Below are 22,249 nucleotides of genomic sequence, written 5' to 3' on the forward strand. Positions count from 1 at the left end.
TCTAAAAGTGGTGTGACATTTGAAAACTTAACGATTTTTCTCTGTTTAGGTGATCTACAGCAAATTTACAGATCTGATTCCAAAGGAGATCATCAATGAAGATGATCCAGAGCTGCAGAGACCTGATGAAGAAAGTATAAAAGAGGTGTGTTATTTATCACTGGCATTTATGTCTAGGCATGAGGTGTGTTATCGTTTTGAGCTATAGTATTGTCAATTAAATATGAAATGGTGAGGAATCTGATGAGAGATTTGGAAAGGTGAGTCAGGTAGGCTGATCTATCCAAGCAAGCGGTTGTGCATTGTAAAAGCACAATGTTCATCAAACTAGTGAAAGACTTTGGGTAGTATTGAAGATCCAATGACACATTTCGAATCGAGAACTTTTTCTGACCAACCCCTCCCAGGTACATTAAACTAGTCGTTTCTCTCAATTTTTGTGAGTAAAATTTTGCTGTTTGTGAATTGGTTGCCTTGTTTTGTTATATAATCAATAACTTGCATTTGTTATTACACTTTCAATTATTTAACTAAAAAAAATCAATGGTGCCATCTCAGATGATCGCATGGAAAACAGATGTTGTGTCAGGAAGGAGCAGATTAGGAGTGGTAACCAAACATTTGGTCAGAATAATGGTGCTGCTGTAAGAGATGGTGAAGTAAAGGCAGGAGGAAAGAGGTTTATGGAGGGAAGGCCAAAGTGTAAGGGTTGCACTGCTGCTTCTCAGCGCCAGGGTCACATTTTGATTCCAACCTCGGGTGACTGTGTGGAGTTTACATGTTCTCCCCATGTCCGCATGGGTTTCTACTGGGTGCTGCAGTCTCCTCCCTCAGTCCAAAGATGTGTAGGTTAGGTGGATTGCCCATGCTAAATTGCCCCTTAGCATCCACAAATATGTACTTTAGGCAGATTAGCCAGGCTAATCCACGTATGAAGTGGGGACTGGTTAATATGCTCTTTCAGAGAGCTGGTGCAGACTTGATGGGCCAAATAGCCTCCTCTGCACTGTAGGGATTCTATGGAATGGAATCTGGGTGAGTTAAACTTCTGTCACAAATAGGTGAAAATGAAGGCAGGCTAAGTTTTCACAAGTGATTGACTATGGAGCATTTTGGGATTTCCTGGTGTAGGAAAGGTGCTATCTAAATGCAATATTTTTCTTATTCAACATATTACCATTTGTGTGTTGAACTCTGTTCCCCTGTACAGCAACTTGGTGTATTTTGTTAGAGGAAAGCTGCTGTATTAAGCTGTAATGTTCTGTTCATCTCTGGACAACAAAATGTGTTGAATCCTTTGAGATAGTTCATTATAAATCTTAACTTTTTCCCCATGTGAACGTAAAATGAATGTCCATGTACTGTAATTAAGTTGGATGTGTTTAAGCATGTTCACATACACACCATACAGAGATTGAGTCCAGGCTAATTGCCCCTGTGAGATTCAGGAAAGAATATTTCAGAGTCCAACTTTGACATTTTCTTGTTCCTGAGCATTGTGATGGCTCAGTTGTTAGAAATATTATACAGTGCGCTACTGAGTCATACCATCCTGACCTACCTATTGAGTGGTGTATCTGTGACCTTGTAGTTACTGATATTAACAATTAAGATTCACACATGAATGCCCAGTGAAATGAGGTGTTGGAGACCTATCAATAATTGTGCGATGGTTAAATTGGAGAATCAGCCAGATAATCCGGTGTGCTGTCTGTTTGAAGCAAGACTGCAATGTCAGTACAGTCAGAAAGAAAACTTCTTAATTGTGGATCGAATCATGAACAAAGAAAATTATAGCACCCGGAACAGGCCCCTCGGCCCTCCAAGTCTGCACCAATCATGCTGCCCGACTGAGCTAAATCCCCCTACTCTTCTGGGGACCATATCCCTCTATTCCCATCCTATTTATGTATTTGTCAAGAAGCTGCCAGGGAAGGTAGTGCTTCCACTACCTCTCCTGGCAGCGAATTCCAGGCACCTACCACCCTCTGTGTAAAAAAAAAACTTGCCTCATATATATCTCCTTCAAATCTTGCCCCTCGCACCTTAAACCTATGCCCCTAGTAATTGACTCTTCCACCCTGGGATAAAGCTTCTGCCTATCCACTCTGTCCATGCCCCTTATAATCTTGTAGACTTCTATCACGTTGCCCCTCAACCTCCCTCACGCCAGTGAGAACAAACCAAGTTTCTCCAACCTCTTCTCATAACTGATGTCCTCCATACCAGGCAATATCTGGTAAATCTTTTCTGTACCCTCTCCAAAGCCTCCACATCCTTCTGGCAGTGTGGCGACCAGAATTGAACGCTGTATTCCAAGTGCAGCCTAACTAAGGTTCTATGAAGCTGCAACATGACTTGCCAATTTTTAAACTCAGTGCCCTGGCCGATGAAGGCAAGCATGCCATATGCCTTCTTGACTGCCTTCTTGACTACCTTCTCCACCTGCGTTGCCACTTTCTGTGACCTGTATACCTGTACATCCAGATCCCTCTGCCTATCAATATTCTTAAGCGTTCTAACCATTGCTGTAACCATTAGGAATGGGCAGCTACATGTGTTCTCTGAAATGATGTTTCTGACATGTCAATTTTAAGATCAATGCAGTTTGACAGTTGACTTTGCCATGGGTGAAATAGCCTATTAGTTCTTGAAAATGAAGATGAGAGGTAGAATCATCTGCTTGTTTGGAACATTGACCACCTGAAGCCTGGAGGTAAAGAAATGCGAGTTAACCTAAATTCTCTTTATTTTCAAAACAGTTGACTGAAAAGACACGTTCAGCTCTTGAAAAACAAGTTTCACAGAAGGTTGCAGCAGCTATGCCTGTTCGGGCAGCTGAGAAACTGGCCCCTGCACAATATATCAGGTTAGAAAGGCCACTCTAGTATTCATATTTTACATGCCTCACTTGGCTTTTGGGGAATGAGCACAAAATTTAAATAAATGGTGCGTCTAACATGTAGTATTCTGCAGTGCTTGAATGCAATGTCTGATCTCGGGTCAGGCCACCAGGTGCTGATGGAATGGAAGCTTGAGTGTTTTACCCCTCTAAAAGGGAAAGGGGTAAAACCACAGATGGATTCCTCCTGCAATGTTGTTGAGCTGATGACCACTGTTGTTCCGAATGTTCGACTGTTTATAACTCGCTGTGCCTGTGTTGGCTCCCAAACACTGACACAGGCCAGACATCAAATCAGCTGCCTATTCTCTTAGATGGGGGAATGAAATGTTGGGAAAAGATTTAAAGATTTTTCTTTCTCAATCTGATGCCATTGGCTGTTAGCAAAAAACAGACACTGTTTCCTGCCTGTATAAAGTTTTGATCAGTTTCATGTGATGATTTTACAATGTTGGAGCCTCTGCTGTGGACTAATTCCAGCTCCACTAATGACTTTTAGTTTACAAAATTAATTTGCAGCCGTAGTAGGAATTTGGCAATGGCAATCGTCCATCTAGCCCCATGGGCCTGTTCCTCTGAATTAAATCATAGTTGATCTACAGACAATTTAATCTTTTTTTCCCTCGATGCTCACAAAAACAATCTGAGCCTTGAAAATGTCAAGTCTGTGTATGTGTCTTATTTTCATTACCCAAGTCCTGAATTCATTTCAATTCTAAATAGCCTAGCTCTGATTTAAAAATTATGCCCCCTTGTCCTGGATGCTTCCACCAGAAGCAAACATTTCTCTGGATCTGCCCTATAGAGAAAGCTAGCACGAGGGGCCATAGCTTTAAATTAAGGGGTGGCAGTTATAGGACGGATGTCAGGGGTAGGTTCTTTACCCAGAGGGTGGTGAGGGATTGGAATGCCCTGCCTGCTGCAGTTGTAAACGCGCCTAGTTTGGGGGCATTTAAGAGATCCGTGGATAGGTTTATGGATGGAAAGGGTTTGGTTTAGGTTAGAGGGTCATTGTTTTTTAACTGGTCGGTGCAACATCGTGGGCCGAAGGGCCTGTTCTGCGCTGTTGTGTTCTATGTTCTATAGCATAACTTTATCATTCAGCATGCTTTGTTTCATCGGTCAGAATATTGAATACAGGAGTTGAGACGTTTTGTTGAAGTTGTACAACACGTTGGTAAGACCACATTTGGAATACTATGCAATTCTGGTCACTATTATAGAAAGGATATTATTAAAGTAGAAAGAATGCAGAAAAGATTTACCAGAATGCTACTGGGACTTGATGGATTGAATTATAAGAAGAGGCTGAATGGACTGGGACTTTTTTGTCTGGAGCATAGGAGGCTGAGGGGTGATCTTATAGAGATCTATAAAATAATAAGGTAGATAGTCAATATCTTTTCCCAAAGTGGGGGAGTCTAAAACTAGAGGCGTAGGTTTAATGTGAGAGGGGAGAGATACAAAAGTGTCCAGAGGGGCAGTTTTTTCACACAGGGTGGTGAGTGTCTGGAACAAGCTGCAAGAGGTAGTAGTAGCAGCGGGTACAACTTTATCTTTTAAAAAGCATTTAAATAGTTACATAGGTACGATGGGTATAGAGGGATATGGGCCAAATGCGGGCAATTGAAACTAGTTTAATGGCTTAAAAAAATAAGGGTGGCAAGCCTCAGTTTGCTGTAAAATTTCTATGACTCTATCTGTGACTGTAAAAACACTGTGTTAGATTAGGCCTCTAAAACTGTTTCTATAGTGCCTTTAATGGAGTAAAATGTTCAAAGGCATTTCACAGGCAAGTCATCAAACAAAGATTTTAATGCTGAACTGTAGAAGAAGCCATTAGCTCAGGAAACCAAAAGCTTCACCAAAAAGGTTTCACTGTATTTTGAGGGAGGGTGGAGATGTCTGGGGGTGGAATTCTAGAGTTTAGAGCCGAAGTAGGGCGAAAGCATGGTTGTTTGTGCTGAAATTATTAAAATTAGGGATGTTCAAGAGAAAATAGATGGGTAGCACAGTGGTTAGTACAGCTGCCTCACAGCACCCAGGGACCTGGATTCAATTCCGGCCTTGCGTGACTGTCTGTGTGGAGTTTGCACATTCTCCCTTTTTCTGCGTGGGTTTCTTCCAGGTGCTCCAGTTTCCTCCTACAGTCCAAAGATCTGCGGGTTAGGTCGATTGGTCGTGCTAAATTGACCCGAGTGTCAGGGAAATAGCAGGGTAAATATGTGGGCTTACCTGAATAGGACCTGGATGCAGACTCAATGGGCTGAATGGCCTCCTTCTGCACTGTAGGGATACTATAGTTCTATGGAGTGGACATAGAATTGCAAAAAAAATCAGAAAACCCCTGGTGTTGGTGTGATTTGCTTATATGCCCCCTAACAGCCATTAAAAAGTTGGACAGAATATTAAGCAAGGAATAATTGGAGCTTGCAATAATTGTGACGGTTTTTAATTTTCATACAGACTGGATCAATCAAATTGGCAAAGGTGGTCTGGAAGATGAGTTTGTAGAATGTTTTTGTGACAGTTTCCTGGAACAATACCTTCTGAAACCAACTAGGGAAAAAGCTATTTTACATCTCGTATTGTGCAGTGAGGCAGGGTTAATTAACAATCTCATAGTGAAAGATCCTCTGGGAAAAACTGATAATATACTGAATTCTATTTTAAGTTTGAAAGTGGCGTTCTCCAGTCTCTCACAAGAGTCTTAAACAAAGCCAATTACATAGATATGAGGAGCAAAATGGCTATGGTTGATTGGACAAATAACTAACAGGCATGCAATAAATAAACAGTGGTTTTAAAAAAAATCAAAATGTTCAACAAGAATATATTCCATTGAAAACTCAGGAAGAACGATCCATCTGCAGCTTACTGAAGAGCTTAAGGATAGTATTAGATTAAAAGAAGAGGCTTATAATGTGGAAAAGAATGGAAGTAAGCCTGAGGATCGGGAATGTTTTAGACAGCATCAAAGGTGCACAAAAAGCTGTTGATAAGGGAAAAAAATATAATATTAGAAGTAAACTGGTCAGAAATATAAAGATTGTCAGGGCATTCACAAGTATTTAAAAAGAGAGTAGCTAAAGTAGACAGTGGTTCCTATAGGCAGAGACCAGAGAAATGATCAGGATGATTGAAGAAATAGCAGAGACGTTTTCTGATTGTCTTCACAGTAGAAGACAAATTACATACTGGAACTAGAGTACACCCTGAGAGCTGATAAGCATGAGGAACTTGACATAATTAGCATCAGCAGAGAAAATGTATTGGAGAAACCTAAGAGATTAAAATCTGACAAATCCCAGGACCACATGTCCCACATCCTAACAGGTAACTACAGAAAAAAAAAGATGCACTTGTTATCATTATCATTCTGGAACAGGTCCTAGCTGGCAAATGTAAAACCATCATTCAAGAAAGGAGGGAAAGAGAAAACTGTGAACTCAGGCTAGTTAGACTGACACCAGTTATTGGGAAAATTGCTGGAATCTTATTAAGGAAGTCTTAATAATGCACTTGGAAAATCATGGCCTGATCAGGTAAAGTCAACCTGCTTTTACAAAAGGAAAATCATTCATGACAAACTTATTAGTTTTTTTTGAGGAGGAACTAGTAGTGGAAATATTTAAGGAAGGATATAATCGTCTTGGAGATGGTACGGCAAAGGTTCACTAGATTGATTCTTAGGATGAGAGGCTTGTCCTATGATGAGAGGCTGGATAAATTATATTTGCTGCAGTTAGAGGAATGAGAGGTGATATTGAAACATGTAAGATTCTGAAGGGCATGATAGGGTAGCTACTGAGACATTGGCTCTGATTTCACTGGCATGGCCGCCCCAAAATCGGGGTGAGCGAGGCTCGCAGAACAGCATTCCCCATCGGCCTCGGGTACAACCTTACGAGCTTCAGGTGGCCCTGCCAGTAAAATCAGGGCCCTGGTTTCCACTAGCTGGGGAATCAAGATATGGCACAGCCTAAAGACAAAGGGCCAGTCGTTTAGGGCTGAGATAAGGAGAAAAATTATTTGTGCAAAGAGTTGTGAATCTTTGGAATTCTCTGTCCCAGAGGTCTGTGGACGCTCCATCGTTGACAACATTTAAGCCTGAAGTAGACCGATTTTTGTTTTCTCATCAAAGAATATGGAGAATGGGTGGGAAAATGGGGTTGGGGCAGAAGATCAGCCATGATAATATTCAAAAGTGGAGCAAACTGCAGGAGGTTACAGAAGGGGCAGGGATGAGTTACGAGCTTGCCGGATCAGGTGTCAATGCAGGTCAGTGAGCACAAGTGTGATGGGTGAACAGGTGTTGGTCTGAGTTGGAGGGCAAGAGGCAGAGTTTTGAATTAGCTTAAGTTTATGTAGGGTGGAAGATGCTGACCAAAAGGACATTGGAATGGTCAAACCTAGAGGTAACAGACTCAACTCAGTCAACTATGACATCCAAGTTGCAAATGGACTGTTTCGGACTCAAACAGCCTGACTGGGAACCGAGTGCGTGACAAGAGACCAAATATAATGGCTTCAGTTTCCCCATTCCATGACAGAATATCACAAGTGGTATGCCATATCAGTGACAGTGAGGGGTTGAAAGAGGCAATGGTGAGGTAGAGCTTGGTGTCACCAATTTACGTATGGAACCAGATGTTGTCTATGAGAATGATCTCACCAAGAGGTAGCATGCAGATAACCATGAGGGTGCCACTGATCAATCCTTGAAGGCACCAGGAATGATGGTGCTGGAACAGCCAAGAGAAGCTATTGCTGAAGTCTGATTTTTAAGAATTAATTTGTGTAGATATGTAAAAATTAACCACTTCAGCAGGTTAAGCATTTTTTTCATTTTCCTTATTCTCAGATACACTCCTTCTCAACAAGGTGTTGCTTTCAATTCAGGAGCTAAACAGAGAGTTATTAGGATGGTGGAAATGCAAAAGGACCCAATGGAACCACCCCGGTTTAAGTAAGTAAATAGCAGCATAGTATGCAGATCTTTCAACAGTAGAATTTTATTTTTTGATGGTGATACACAATAGTAGTGTTAGTTCCAAACAACCAGGCATAAAGCTTCAAAATATCATGAAATCTGAAGGTGTGTATGACTTTCAAAGGTCCCTGTATGAAACTTGAATGTGATCAGACCATGACATTGGACAACTTGATAGTTTGGCAGTTCCACTTCCACTAATTATAGTGCACTACCTTCCACTACTGAGGCTGGCTTTTGGATCAGAAACCTACATGTGTTTCTAATTCTGCAGTTATTTCTTAGCGTGTTTATTATGATCAGTCCTGTTCTGTCATCTTTGCATTTAGGATTAATAAGAAGATTCCTCGGGGTCCCCCATCTCCTCCTGCGCCTGTCATGCACTCACCGAGCAGAAAGGTAAGGGAGCAATCAACTAATATTGCTTGCCAGTATTTCAGAGAAGACTTTACTGGAGTATTTTTCTAATGTACTTGTACTGTCTTTGATAATTCAGCAGCAGTCTAGCTGTATAGTGATTTCTTCCTCAAAACCTGATTGAGTAGTAACTTGTAGGTCTAGAAATAAAGAATTAAATCTTCTTGACAGAATTATAGCTTTGGTACCATTCAAATTTGATTACTGCAGATGGATTAAAACTTGCTGTGTTATCTCTTGGCAGCATGGCGAGGTTTGTCAGAAAAACTAAGTAATGGGGAGTGATGGATCAGCAGCAAATTGCTAACAACCCACACAGCCCTGTAACTTTCAATGGAGAAATAAAATACCTGTACAGTGCAATCACTCAGCAGCAAAGGGAAACATTTGATTTATTGGACAGCCTGCATTAAAGACATAATCAATGGGAGAATCAAACATGCCTAAAAATAGACCCAAAAACAAATATTGTCATGCATTCTAAAGCATATTGGTTTCAAATGTTAACTAAGGTTAATGAAGATCCTTTGAACCCCTGGATATTTGCCTGCCTCTGCATAATCAGTTTTTAATTTGCTTTTCAAATAGTTTTTCTCCCTCTTTGAATCACAAGAACAGGGATTGTAGTGACAGTATGGATAGGAGTCCTTGTGGAGACAAAGTTCTGTCTTCACATTGAGGAAACTCTCCATTGTATTGTATGGCACTACCAATGTGCCCTATGGGATAGATATCAAACAGAACTAGCAACTCAAGACTGGGCCATGAAGGTGTTGTGGACCAACAACAGTAGCAGAATTATACTCAACAACAATCTGTAAACTCATGGCCTGACATATACCCAACTCTACCATTACCACCAAACCAGGAGATCAATGAAGTATGCAGGAGGGTATGCCAGGAGCAATACCAGGCATACCTAAAAATGAGTTGTCAGCCTACAAAACATCTGTGCCAAACAGCATAAACAGCAAGTGATAGACACAGCTATGTGATTCCACAACCAACACTCAGATCCAAGCTCTGCAGTCCTGTCAGATCCACTTGTGAATGCTGGTGGACAATTAGGCAGTCCTCTGGAGGAGTCGAACGCATCATTGCCAAAAAAAGGCATTCACAACCATTTTTAGGCAGAAGTGCGAAGTGGATGATCCATCTCTGCCTCCTCTGGAGGTCCCCAGCATCACCATCATCTGTCTTCATCCAATTTAGTTCACTTCACATGATACCAAGAAATTGCTGAAGGCACTGGATACTGCAACGGCTATGGATTCTGACAGTATTATGGCAATAGTACTGAAGACTTGTGCTGCAGAAGTTGCCAAGCTCTGAGCCAACCTATTCCATACAGCTATGACACTTGCATCTCCCTGGTAGTGTGTAAATTTGCTTACATATGGTCTGTGCACAAGAAACAGGATAAATCCAACTTTTCCAATTACCATCCCATCAGTCTACTCTTGATGGAATGGGTCAACAACAGTGTTACTAGGTGACACTTAGCAATAACCTGCTTACTGACGCTCAGTTTGGGTATCACTCAGCTCCTGATCTCATTACAGCCTTTATTCAAACGTGGACAAAGGAGCTGAATTTCAGAGGTAAGGTGAAAGTGATTGCCTTTGACATCAAGCCAACATTTGACCAAATGTGGCAGTAAGAAACCCTAGCAAAACTGGAATCAAGGGCAAAATCATCTGCTGGTTAGAATCAAACCTGAAGCAATTCATGTCCAAATTTAACAAGACCTGGAGAATATTCAACTTGGACTGATAAATGGTAAGTAAAATACGCATTGCACAATGCCCAGCAATGACCTCCTCCAATAAGAGAGGATCTAACCATTGATCCTTGACATTCAGTGGTATTACCATATCCCTACTATCACCATCCTAAGGGTTCCCTTGACCAGAAACTGAACTGAGCCAGCCATATAAATACTGTGGCTACAAGACCAGGTTAAGGCTTATCACAGAATTCCTGTGATAAGTAACCCACTTCCCTGATTCCCCGAAGCACACCCACCATCTACAAGGCACAAGTCAGGAGTGTGATGGAATACTGTCCATTTGCCTGGATGAGTGTAGTTCCATCAACACTCAAGAAGTTCAACATCATCCAGGACAAAGCAGCCTACTTAATTGGCAACCCCTGCACAAACATCCAATCCCTCCATCACGAGTGCACAGTCCAGCCATCTGTATCATTTAAAAGATGCATGAACTCACCAAGGCTTCTTAGGCACTACCTTCCAGACCCATGACCACTACCATCGATAAGGACAAGGGCAGAAGATACGTGGAAACAACATCACCTGGAAATTCCCCTCTACGTCACTCGCCATCCTGACCAGGAAATATATCACCATTCCTTCTCTGTGGCTGGGTCAAAATCCTTGGACTCGCTCCCTAACAGCACTGTGGGTGTACCTATATCACAGAGTCTGCAGTGGTTCAAGAAGGCAGCTCACCACCATCTTTGCAAGGGTAATTCAGGGTGGGCAATAAATGCTGACCTCGTCAGTGACACTCACGTCCCACAAATGAATGCCTTTTTTTAAATTCCGTGTGTCCTCTACACCTTGGCCGGTGTCCACTTGTTATCTGGAGAGTATGCGCGGGCTATTTTGATTACCACAGCTGCCACCCATTCACAAATACGCTTAGAACAAGAGTTGCTGTGCAATAATTGATGAGCTGGCAGCCAGGCTACATTGCTGCAAGATCATCAAAAGAGGAAATAAACAGGTTGGGAGATTATTTTATCCTTAGAACACGATGTCCTCCCAAAAACAGTGATGAAGGGTGCCAGGCAAAAGGCGGGGAATTATAGGCCGGTTAGTTTAACGTCTGTGGTAGGTAAAATGTTAGAATCCATCATTAAGCAGGAAATTGCGAGGCATCTTGAAGGGAATTGCTTGATAGGGCGGACGCAACACGGTTTCATTAAAGGGAAGTCGTGTCTGACAAATTTACTGGAGTTCTATGAGGATGTGTCTAGGGCAGTGGATAGAGGAGAGCCGGTGGATGTGGTCTTTCTGGATTTTCAGAAGGCGTTTGACAAGGTACCTCACAAGAGGTTATTGCAGAAGGTCGAGGGACATGGAGTTGGGGGTAGGGTGTTAGCGTGGATAGAGGATTGGTTGTCAAATAGGAGGCAGAGAGTGGGGGTCAATGGGTGCTATTCGGATTGGCGGATGGTGACTAGTGGGGTGCCCCAGGGGTCGGTGCTGGGGCCTCAGCTTTTTACCATTTATATAGATGATCTGGAGGAGGGAACCGAGTGCAGGGTGTCGAAATTTGCTGATGACACCAAGATTGGGGGAACGGCAAATTGTGCGGAGGGTGTGGAGAGTCTGCAGAAGGATCTAGATAGGCTGGGCGAATGGGCCAGGAAATGGCAAATGGAATTTAATGTTGGCAAGTGTGAGGTGGTCCACTTTGGTAGGAAGAATGGTAGGAAGGACTATTACTTACGTGGCGAAAAACTGCAGCAGGCGACGGTGCAGAGGGACCTCGGGGTCCTTGTGCATGAGTCGCAAAAACCCAGCTTGCAGGTGCAGCAGGTGGTCAGGAAGGCGAATGGGATGCTGGCCTTCATAGCGAGGGGGATTGAATATAAAAGTAGGGAGGTCTTGCTGCAGCTGTATAGGGCATTGGTGAGGCCGCAGCTGGAGTACTGTGTGCAGTTTTGGGCGCCGCACCTGCGCAAGGATATTTTGGCCCTGGAGGGAGTGCAGAGGAGGTTTACTAGGCTGATACCGGAGTTGAGGGGATTGAGCTATGAGGAGAGGCTGAATAAACTAGGCTTGTACTCGTTAGAGTTTAGAAGAATGAGGGGAGATCTCATTGAGACGTATAAGATGATGAATGGGATGGATAGGATAGAGGTGGAGAGACTCTTCCCGCTCAAAAAAGACAGTAGGACTAGGGGGCACAGCCTCAAGATAAAGGGGAGGCGGTTTAGAACGGAGTTGAGGAGGAACTTCTTCACTCAAAGGGTGGTGAATCTCTGGAATTCTCTGCCCGTTGAAGTGGTGGAGGCTGCCTCGCTAAATATTTTTAAGAAGCGGGTTGATGGGTTTTTGATAAGAGAAGGGATTAAGGGTTATGGGGAGAGGGCGGGAAAGTGGAACTGAGCCACGACAGATCAGCCATGATCTTATTGAATGGCGGGGCAGGCTCGAAGGGCTAGATGGCCTACTCCTGCTCCTATTTCTTATGTTCTTATGAAAGCAAATTCCAAAATCGGTAAGTGGATAAAATTTGAAAAAGAAAAAGTTTCAAAAGTAAAGAAAGAGAGCTAAATGGATGGCTTTTCAGAGGAGCACAGTGGGTCAAATGATCATCAGTGCTGAAAAGTTCTGAAGTCGGGTGCAATTAACTTTTTTTTGTCATCCTAATCCCAAAATATTGAGCCTGATCAAGAAGCGTATGTTCTAGGCAGACAATTCGGTGTGGCGATGACTTGGATGAAATGACGCTGGCACCACCAGCCTGTACAAGATAAAGGATTATCTGGAACTATGCAAATAGATTGGATTTTTTGTGTTGTTCTAAAGTTTCTCACCCAAGCCAAAGCAAGCACTTGGATATTTATTCACACACATGCCTACATAATTTTCAAGTGATTGCAGTTCAACAGGTCGTATGCTTCAAGTTTTTAGGTGTCCAGATCACCAACAACCTGTCCTGGTACCCCCTCCCCATGCTGACACTATTGTTAAGAAAGCCCACCAACGATGTCGACTACAACTCTCACCAACTTTTACAGATGCACCATAGAAAGCATTCTTCCTGATTGTATCACAGCCTGGTATGGCTCCTGCTCTGCCCAAGCCCACAAGGAACTACAAAAGGTTGCAAATGTAGTCCAATCCATCATGCAAACCAGCCTCCCATCCATTGACTCTGTCTACACTTCTGGCTGCCTCAGCAAAGCTGCCGGCATAATTAAGGACTTCACGCACCCCTTACATTCTCTCTTCTGCCGCCTTCTGTTGGGGGAAAGATACAAAAGTTGACGTTACATACCAAGCCACTCGAGAACAGCTTCTTCCGTGCTGCCGTCAGATTTTTGAACAGACCTATCTTGCATTAAATCGATCTTTCTCTACACCCTTGCTATGACTGTAACACTACATTCTTCACTCCTTCCTTCTCTATAAACATATGCTTTGTATAGCATGCAAGAAACAGTACTTTGTCACAAGTATTAGCGTACAGTGCAATAATAAATCAAATCAAAATAATTCCCATAAATCATTTGAAGTCATCCTCAAATGCATGCTAATTTGTTCGTACCTGAATTGTGAAACCTTTAAGAAAGCTGCCACAATAGTATTTATTTTTTCATGTTGGCTGTATTATGAGGCCTCCTTGTTTATGCTTGTTGGATTCCTTTAATGCAGCTTTTTCAATATCTTTGTTGCAGATGACTGTGAAAGAGCAGCAAGAGTGGAAGATTCCTCCATGCATATCAAACTGGAAGAACGCAAAGGTAAAAGAGACTTGGACCTTTTTTGCGGTTGATTTTTTTTTTAAAAAACTATAGTGTAGCCGTCAGTTTAATTATAATAAAATGTTCACTTTATCAGTGCCAATAACCCAGATAATCATTTAAAATAATTCAGGTTGTATTATTAGTTTAGTAAAATAAAAATCTGATTTGGTTCAGTGCAAAACAATGTTGTGTGCAGCAAGTAATATGATTATTGATGAAGATTTTGACGGTTAACTTAAAAGCTTCATTTTAATATGAATTTGAGTTCTGACATAGGGTCATCTAGACTCGAAATGTTGGCTGTATTCTCTCCACCCATGCTGTCAGACCAGCTGAGATTTTCCAGCATTTTTCTGTTTTTGTTTCAGATTCCAACATCTGCAATATTTTGCATTTATTTTAATATGTATCTCCAAGGAGGTGTACAGGATGTTAAACACTGGTAATGACAATTGAAGCTTGCACTTGGAGAGACTTTTCTGCAACTGGCTTCAAGTTTGGATAAAATTTACGAGTTGGTGTTCTTCAAACTGATCTGGCGAATAATCTGGCAAAGCGCATGACAGAATGCCACAGTGCAGAAGAGGTCCTTCGGCCCATCAAGTCTGCGCCGACACATGACCTGCCTGCCTAATCCCACTTGGCCTGTAGCCTTGAACGTTATGGCGTGCCAAGTACTAATCTGGGTGTTTGTTAAAAGATGTGAGGCATCCCGCCTCCACCACCCTCCAGTCAGTGCATTCCAGACCCTCACCACCTTCTGAGTAAAAAAAAGTTTTCCTCAAATCCCCCCTAAACCTCCCACCCCTCACTATTAAATTGTGTCCCCTCATTTATTTATCCTTGGAATGATTCATAAAACTGATGACTGGCTTTTAAGAGGGTGGAAAAGTAGGAGTCCTGTTTGAAAGGTGACAGTTTTTCTCAGGCCATGTGACTGCTTACTACCTTGAGTGGAAAGGGAAGTGTGAGACTTGGCAGCAGTCACAGCCGTCTCTCTGTTTCCCTCAATTTCTCACTTCATCTGAACCAATCTCTCCCTGAGCTTAGCAATCCACCACCTCTGGTTTAGGCTGATCTCAGCAGAACGCTGTGCGTGAGACACACAGTTGATGACCTGCCCCAATTAGCGAGAAGTAGAACTCCATCGCTGTCCATGGAAATCTGAACCTTGGCATATCTGCTTACCTCAGGAAATTTGTCGGAAGGGGCTGGTGGTTTGTAAGCTCTGAAAATTTGATGTATTTCTCAACTGAATATTCCCCAGGGAGTGCATTCTTGTTATCATGTTCAAATAGTATTGCATGAATGCTCCTGAATCTGCTGAAATGTGATCTCATGCAAAGGAAGTTGGGCATAACAATTCATTGAAATATTGAACCAGGATGTCAATAATTGACCCATAATTATCAAAAAATAGATTTATTCGCAAACTCTAATATTTTAACAAGTTTTATCAGTGAACAGAAGCTATTTCCTGCAAGCTGTATGTGCAACACTATTCGAATATTTTATCATCGTTCTCAGCATTATCTGGTACATTTGGATGCAACTGTTAAAAATACAGTTTTTAACAGTTTTGTGTTTCTTCAAGTGTCACTTAACACTTTGGTTGGGCCTGTCTGGAATTGTTATCGGTGCGGACTTGATGGGCTGAATGGTCTCCTTCTGCACTCTAGGGATTCTGTGATTCTGAGAGTAGATTTTTTTTTCAATGGGCCAAGAGGCTTAACTCTTAATGAAGGGGGCAGTACGGTGGCACAGTGGTTGGCACTGCTGCCTCATGGTGCCAGGGACCCAGATTCAATTCCCGGCTTGGGTCACTGTTTGTGTGGAGTTTGCACGTTGTCCCCGTGTCTGCATGGGTTTCCTCTGGGTGCTCCGGTTTTCTCCCACAGCCCAGAGATGCCTGGGTTAGATAGATTGACCATGCTAAACTTCTCCTTAGTGTTAGAAGGACTAGCTGGATTATTGCATGGGGATAGCACTAGGGTGGGATTGTGTTTGGTGCAGACTTGATGGGCTGAATGGCCTCCTTCTGCATTGTAGGGATTCTTAGATTCTAAGTTTACACTGCTGATCAACTGGAATGCAGAATTTCAGGAGAGGCTATTCAATTCCTTCTCAGAAGCCCACAGTCTTGGAGGATCTCATTAACGTATCATGAGAGTCGAGAATTAAGATTCCTGGGCTCCTGATTCAGACTGTCAGTGCCTGCATTTCCAATTCTCATTTTGAAAAAGACTTTGTGCTGTCCTTCTATTTTCTGACTGAAATGTATGTTTGTACAGTTCTTTATTGTGTGCTTGTTGTGTTTTCCAGGGTTACACAATTCCATTGGACAAGCGTCTTGCTGCCGATGGCCGAGGGCTTCAAACAGTTCACATCAATGAGAACTTTGCTAAGCTTGCAGAAGCTCTCTACATTGCAGATAGAAAGGTAATTTTTCTTGAGCTACTGAAACGTTACACAGTGCAGCCTGGTTTCTGAGTGATCTTTGTTTGCTCCTGTTCATGTTTAACCTCATTGAGGTCACCAGAAGCAATTCTGCCCCCTAACTGACCCATGTTGTGCACATAGGCACGTGAAGCTGTAGAGATGCGAGCACAGGTTGAAAGGAAAATGGCTCAGAAGGAGAAAGAGAAGAAGGAAGAGAAGCTCCGAGAATTGGCTCAGATTGCCAGGGAGAGGAGAGCTGGTATCAAGACACACATAGAAAAAGGTATGAGATATTCATGAAGAAAAGTCTGTATTTGCATTGTGCCCTAATATACCGCCCTTTCATACACATTGAATTACTTTTATGTACAGTAGCTTGTGTTGAAAGCAGTCTATGAACATGCCAAAACATTTCTGAGACAAACCAACCTCCATGACAAATTCATATTCTATTAATTTCTCACAAAATTGTTGGTTACCACATATTCTTTCAAGGTTTAAACCCTTAAACAGACCGTGATTGTGGGGTTGCTGGGGAGGGAAGTGAGTGCAACTTTAAAAATAAACTCTGTTTTATTTTTCTTCCAATACTATCCTTGGGGAAGAGAGCACTTGGACAAGCTGTTCCCAAGCTGCTGTTGTCATTCAAATCCAGGATGTGCAGAACAATGGATTGTATTTATCATCACCAATTTTTTCTCCATCTCAAAAATGTTCTGCTCTGACCTCTTTAGTGTGGCCTACAATAGCACTGCAATTCAGAACAAGTTCTGACCACTTTGAACCCACATCCCACAACTGCAATGCACCATGATAGCAATTCACAGAATCATAGAATCCCTACAGTGCAGGAGGCCATTTGGCCCATCAACTCTGCATTGACAACAATCCCACCCCAGGCCCTATTCCCCACAAGCCACACATTTAGCCTGGTAATCCCTCTAACCTACACATCCCGGGACACTCAGAAATTTAGCATGACCAAGCAACCTGACGCACACATCTTTGGACTGTGGGAGGAAACCCATGCAGACATGAGGAGAATATGCAAACTCCACACAGACAGTGACCAGAGACTGGAATTGATCCTGAGTCCCTGGAGCAGTGAGGCAGCAGTGCTAACCACTGCGCCACCGTACTGCCCCATTGGCTGCAATGGTGTGATAGCTGATTGTAAATAAGGCGCTGTGTACAAATGCTTAAGGACATGACACTGAAAATGATCGCATGATGCAAGAAGCCTGTGCTATTTTAATTGGCTTATTTTATTTCTAATTTGAAGACTTTCTCAAACTCTGTTCATTTATATCTCTGTACCAAAGACAGTGTATCCAGAATTCAGAAGTTTGATCTTCAGAGTTCACAAGCAGAGTGGTTAGCCTCTATCTGTTGTTAAAAAAAACTCCTCCTGCAGTTTATTTTTACAAATTGTGACAGTCCCTTTTTTCTAAAGAGGAAAATGAAACCAGAGAACGGGATGACATTCGAATGGCAAAGAGAAAAGAGCGACAGAATGAACGCAATCTAGCCCGGGCAGCCCCGGATAAGAGGTACGTAACAACTTGAGGAATCTTTGAGAAATATTACTTTGAATGATTGGATCAGTGCATGCCATATAAAAGTAACATTGTGAAAGCCTCATCTCAGTATCTTTGGCTTAGAACTTGTCGCTTTTTAGCAAAAACTTACACATCCTCAGGACATCCCTAAATGCTTCAGTCAAGGACTTGCTTTTAATGTGTTGTCACTGCTGTTTTGCAGAGAAGTGCAGTCAATTTGCACATAGCAAGATCTCACAAACAGCATTGAGAAAAATGACAAGTTAATATTTTTGGTGCTGATGTTTTGAGGGATGAACATTGGCCAACAGATCAGGAGCAGACGCTTGCTCTTTAGAATACTGAGGTGATCTATTTACTTGTCAAACAGGTCAAAGTCAATGCTTCATTTGAAAGACAGCACTTCTAATAATATTCCTTCAGCATTATAGAGTTGGTGTGAATTATGTGCACAAGAATGCGCTCTGAACCCACAATACTCTGGCTTCGAGGGGGACATTGTTCCACTGAGCAAAAGGCAACATTAGCAAAAGTTGTTTGAAGCAATGCAAGTTTATCCTTCGAGCCAATTGGTATAATTGTGGATAGGTTTAAGCTAATATTTTACAATTTAGTTAGTTGAATGAAGTTCAGCATATTTCAGAAATTCTTAATGGAAAGTGAAATTTTCTAACATCCTCTACCCTGCAATAAGAATTTTGGTGCTGATTTCATAGTGCCATTTGAGTTCTGCTGTGTAAGTAATTCTACTTTAATTATCAGGACCAAGCTGCAAAGGGATCAGGACCGAGACATCAGTGAACTGATTGCTTTGGGTGTACCAAATCAACGTGCATCAACTGAAATACAGTATGACCAAAGACTTTTCAACCAGAACAAGGTAAACTAAAATGGCAATTACAGAAGAATGTGGCCAACTTATTATTGTCACATGTATTATCATAGTGAAAAATATTGTTTCTTGCACACTATACACACAAAATATACCGTTCATAGAAAAGGAAATGAGAGTGCAGAATGTAGTGTTACTGTCATAGCTATGATGTAGAGAAAAATCAACTTAATGCAAGATAGGTCCCTTCAAAAGTCTGATGGCAGCAGGGAAGGACCTGTTCTTGTGTCGGTCGGTATGTGACCTCAGACTTTTGTATCTTTTTCCCGATGGAATAAGGTGGAAGAGGGAATGCCTGGGGTGTGTGGGGTGCTTAATTATGCTGACTGCTTTTCCAAAGCAGAGGGAAATGCAGGCAGAGTTGATGAATGGGAGGCTGGTTTGCATGATGGATTGGGCTACGTTCTTTTGTAGATCCTTGGGCAGAACAGGAACCATACCAAGCTGTGGTACAATCGGAAAGAATGCTTTCTATGGTGCATCTGTAAAAGCTGGTGATTTATGCAGTTGTATGCCTTCCTTAGTGTGGGGTTGTTCAGGGAGTTACCAGGCACTTACTTATTTTCCCCAATTGGCCAAGTTTCGCTTTGGCCTTACACCGTGACATCAAATGGATCATAGTTTGAATTAGCTATTCAACTTAACTTATGGAACATAGTCCAAAGAACCTGTGAGGAGACATTTCCTTCTGACTTAACACGACCGCAAACCTTGCTCCCTCGCCACCCATTCCATCCCTCTTCCTGGCAACTTTCTGACACTGAATCAGATTGTTCACAGCCTCGGTGTTGTATCTGAACCTGTGATTAGCTTTCAACCACATAGCTATGCAGTTGCTGAAACTGCCAGTTTTCATCCTTCTCTGTCCCTGCTTCAGCTCCTGCTGGTGAAATCCTCAGCCTTGCCTTTGTTATCTCCAGATTTGCTCGGACACAATGCTGGTTGGCCTCCTACATTCCACTGTTTGTTTTAAGTCATCCAAAATTCTGCTGCCCATGTTCTAACTCAGATCAATATCATTTACCCATCACTCCTGTGCTCACTAACCTACCTTGGGTCTTGGTTAAATAACACCTTCATTTTAAAATTCTCATTCTTGTTTTCAAAGCCGTCTCTGGTCTGAACCCTATGCATCTCTGTAATCTCCAGCCTCTCAGCCCTCAGAGATCTTTTGTCCTTCTAATTCCAGCTTCCTGTACATCCCTGATTTTGATTGCTCTACTTTTGGTGACCAGGAAAAAAATACTTCAGACTTAATCCACATTTAGATGTGTAACATTTCACACAACCACTATTAGTGCTAATAGTCTTGCCCTTTTTCTATTACAAAAAGATGACTGTGAAGTAGGAGAGTTGAAGCTCACCTTTAATATAATGTTTTGTTCCCATTGTCAAGCAGTTACGCTGTAATTTAAAAGTGTTATTATCATGTGTATCTCTCCTGTCACCTTTTTCCTTGAAACTTAAGCCGTAACTCCGTTCTTTGATGCAGGTTTCAAAGGAGCTGGATATATATTTGAAAGTGACATATTTACTGGCATATGGAGATAGGGCTGGGGAATGAGACTAGCTGGGTAGCTGTTTCGGGAGCCAGTGCCAACACGATGGGCCTCTTTCTGTGCTGTAAAATTCTATGATTTGGATCAATAGTGTTTCTGCTTCATGTCTCGGTGAAAAGATATGACCTAAACACATCATTGAACAGTTCAGGTGCAATTACTCCTGAATTGTTTTCTAATGTTTTCGCTGTAAAGTAATAAGACGTGTTGAGTACTGGAATGTTCCTCAATCTCTCAATTTCATCCTTTAGCTTTCTTTTCATAGAACTCTTGTTCTTGATTAGACCACATGAGTACTATGTACAATTCTGGTTTGAAGATTCAAAAACATTTCCAAAGATACCAGAACTTAAGTTGTAACTATCAGGAGAGATTGAACGAGGTGGGGCCCCGTAACCTAATAAAGGTTTTTAAAATTATGAAGGGCTTTGCTACTGTAGACATAGAAAAAATAAGTTTCTTATTAATGGGGAAGTCCAACGCTAGGGGCCTTACCCATAAGATAGTCGTTAGTAAATCCAATAGGGAATTCAAGAGAAACTCTTTACCCAGAGAATGTGGACTTTGTTACCGCATGATGAGGCAAGTAGCATAGATAAATATATTAAAATAAAAGCAAAATACTGTGGATGCTGGAACCTGAAACAAAAATGGAAAATGCTGGAAAAACTCAGCAGATGTCGCAGCATCTAGAGGGGAAAAAACTAAAGTTAACGTTTTGAGTCGATGACTCAAGATAAATGTCTTATTGGAGTTAGATGAAAAATGATGAGAAGACCCCAAAGCCTGTTACTGTTCTGTGAATTCTACATATTACCCCTGATCCCAGAGAGGCCAACATGCATTTATAATCTCCTGTATAAATCAAGCAATTTTATTTTTTGCTTGAGACCTGAAGGGCAGTAAGCATTGTAGAATATTCCCACATAAGATAAATTTGGATAAATCCCTTAATGGGACAAGATAACTTATATTTTTGGAACAGGATGAATTTTTTTTGGCAGTTTGTGTTTCCTCTGCTGTAACTGCAGATTGAATTCAGCGTGGTCTATTTTTAATCAGTTTGCTTTTCAGGTTCAAACTGAATCTGGCAAAGATTAGTGAAATAAAATTAGGTAAACCCAAAACTGCATTACTTAAAAATCCACAAGACAAGGAACAACTTCATTAAATTTCAGTTAAAAATTAGCAAATACCATTAAATCCTATTTTACGTTGTCAGGGTATGGACAGTGGCTTCGCAGGAGGAGAGGATGAGCGTTACGCTGTTTATGATGAGCCCTGGAGAGCTGGCAAAGATATGGCCCAAAATGTGTACAGGCCAAACAAGAATGCTGATAAAGATACTTATGGCGATGATTTAGACACGCTTATGAAAAATAGTCGGTGAGTTTGATTTTTTTTAAACTTCTAGAGTTTGTATCATCTTTCACTCTGTTCAAGTTTACTGGTAGCTTCGGCGAACACTCAAGTAGGATTGTCCACCTAAAAAAACCTCAATGTTATTGGACATGGGATTTGTAGGTCCTTGCGTAGCTGATAAGCCCGATCCTGGAGCCACATCTTTGACCACACACCCAGCAGGTGTTTCTGGGAAGTATGTTCAGTCCTTGGACTCCAGATCATTGGTGTTCCTTCTTTCTCGGGCTCCTTTTCTGGGCCTCCTCTTGCCATTGAGTATCTTGAAAGAATTGTGCTGCTTCAAATTAGGAGATTCCTCCAAGTAAGTCTCTTCTTTCAAGGTGTCTTTGAAACGCTTACATTGTCGTCCTTGTGTTCAGGAACTTTCCTAGAGCTGGGCAAAGATGCTTTGATGTGGCAGTCGGGACTCTGACATCCTAAGCACGTGGCCAGCCCAGTGGGGTTGGATTTGGATTTGGATTTGGATGATCATGGTCTGAATTGAGTCACATTCTGCTCCTTTTCAACCCAGCTGCTGGAGTCTGATTTCAAAGGAGCACTGACTGGTCTTAACCCAGGCTGAAT

The 22,249-nt window shown here is 42.0% G+C and overlaps 1 protein-coding gene across 1 annotated transcript in view; it reads left to right on the forward strand.

Moving 5' to 3' along the window:
* The window catches only part of snw1 (SNW domain containing 1), a 32,910-nt gene that overhangs the window by 9,775 nt on the left and 886 nt on the right, over window positions 1–22,249 (forward strand). The window contains exons 4-13 of the mRNA XM_080202259.1: window positions 50–145; window positions 2,763–2,869; window positions 7,767–7,871; window positions 8,225–8,294; window positions 13,746–13,811; window positions 16,137–16,253; window positions 16,395–16,536; window positions 17,707–17,803; window positions 18,575–18,692; window positions 21,486–21,649. Coding sequence (XP_080058385.1) covers window positions 50–145; window positions 2,763–2,869; window positions 7,767–7,871; window positions 8,225–8,294; window positions 13,746–13,811; window positions 16,137–16,253; window positions 16,395–16,536; window positions 17,707–17,803; window positions 18,575–18,692; window positions 21,486–21,649 — 1,082 coding nt within the window. The remainder of the gene's footprint in view (window positions 1–49; window positions 146–2,762; window positions 2,870–7,766; window positions 7,872–8,224; window positions 8,295–13,745; window positions 13,812–16,136; window positions 16,254–16,394; window positions 16,537–17,706; window positions 17,804–18,574; window positions 18,693–21,485; window positions 21,650–22,249) is intronic.

This window comes from Carcharhinus amblyrhynchos, chromosome 14 (assembly GCF_965287045.1).
Source record: "Carcharhinus amblyrhynchos chromosome 14, sCarAmb.v2.hapA, whole genome shotgun sequence".
Taxonomy (NCBI): Eukaryota; Metazoa; Chordata; class Chondrichthyes; order Carcharhiniformes; family Carcharhinidae; genus Carcharhinus; species Carcharhinus amblyrhynchos.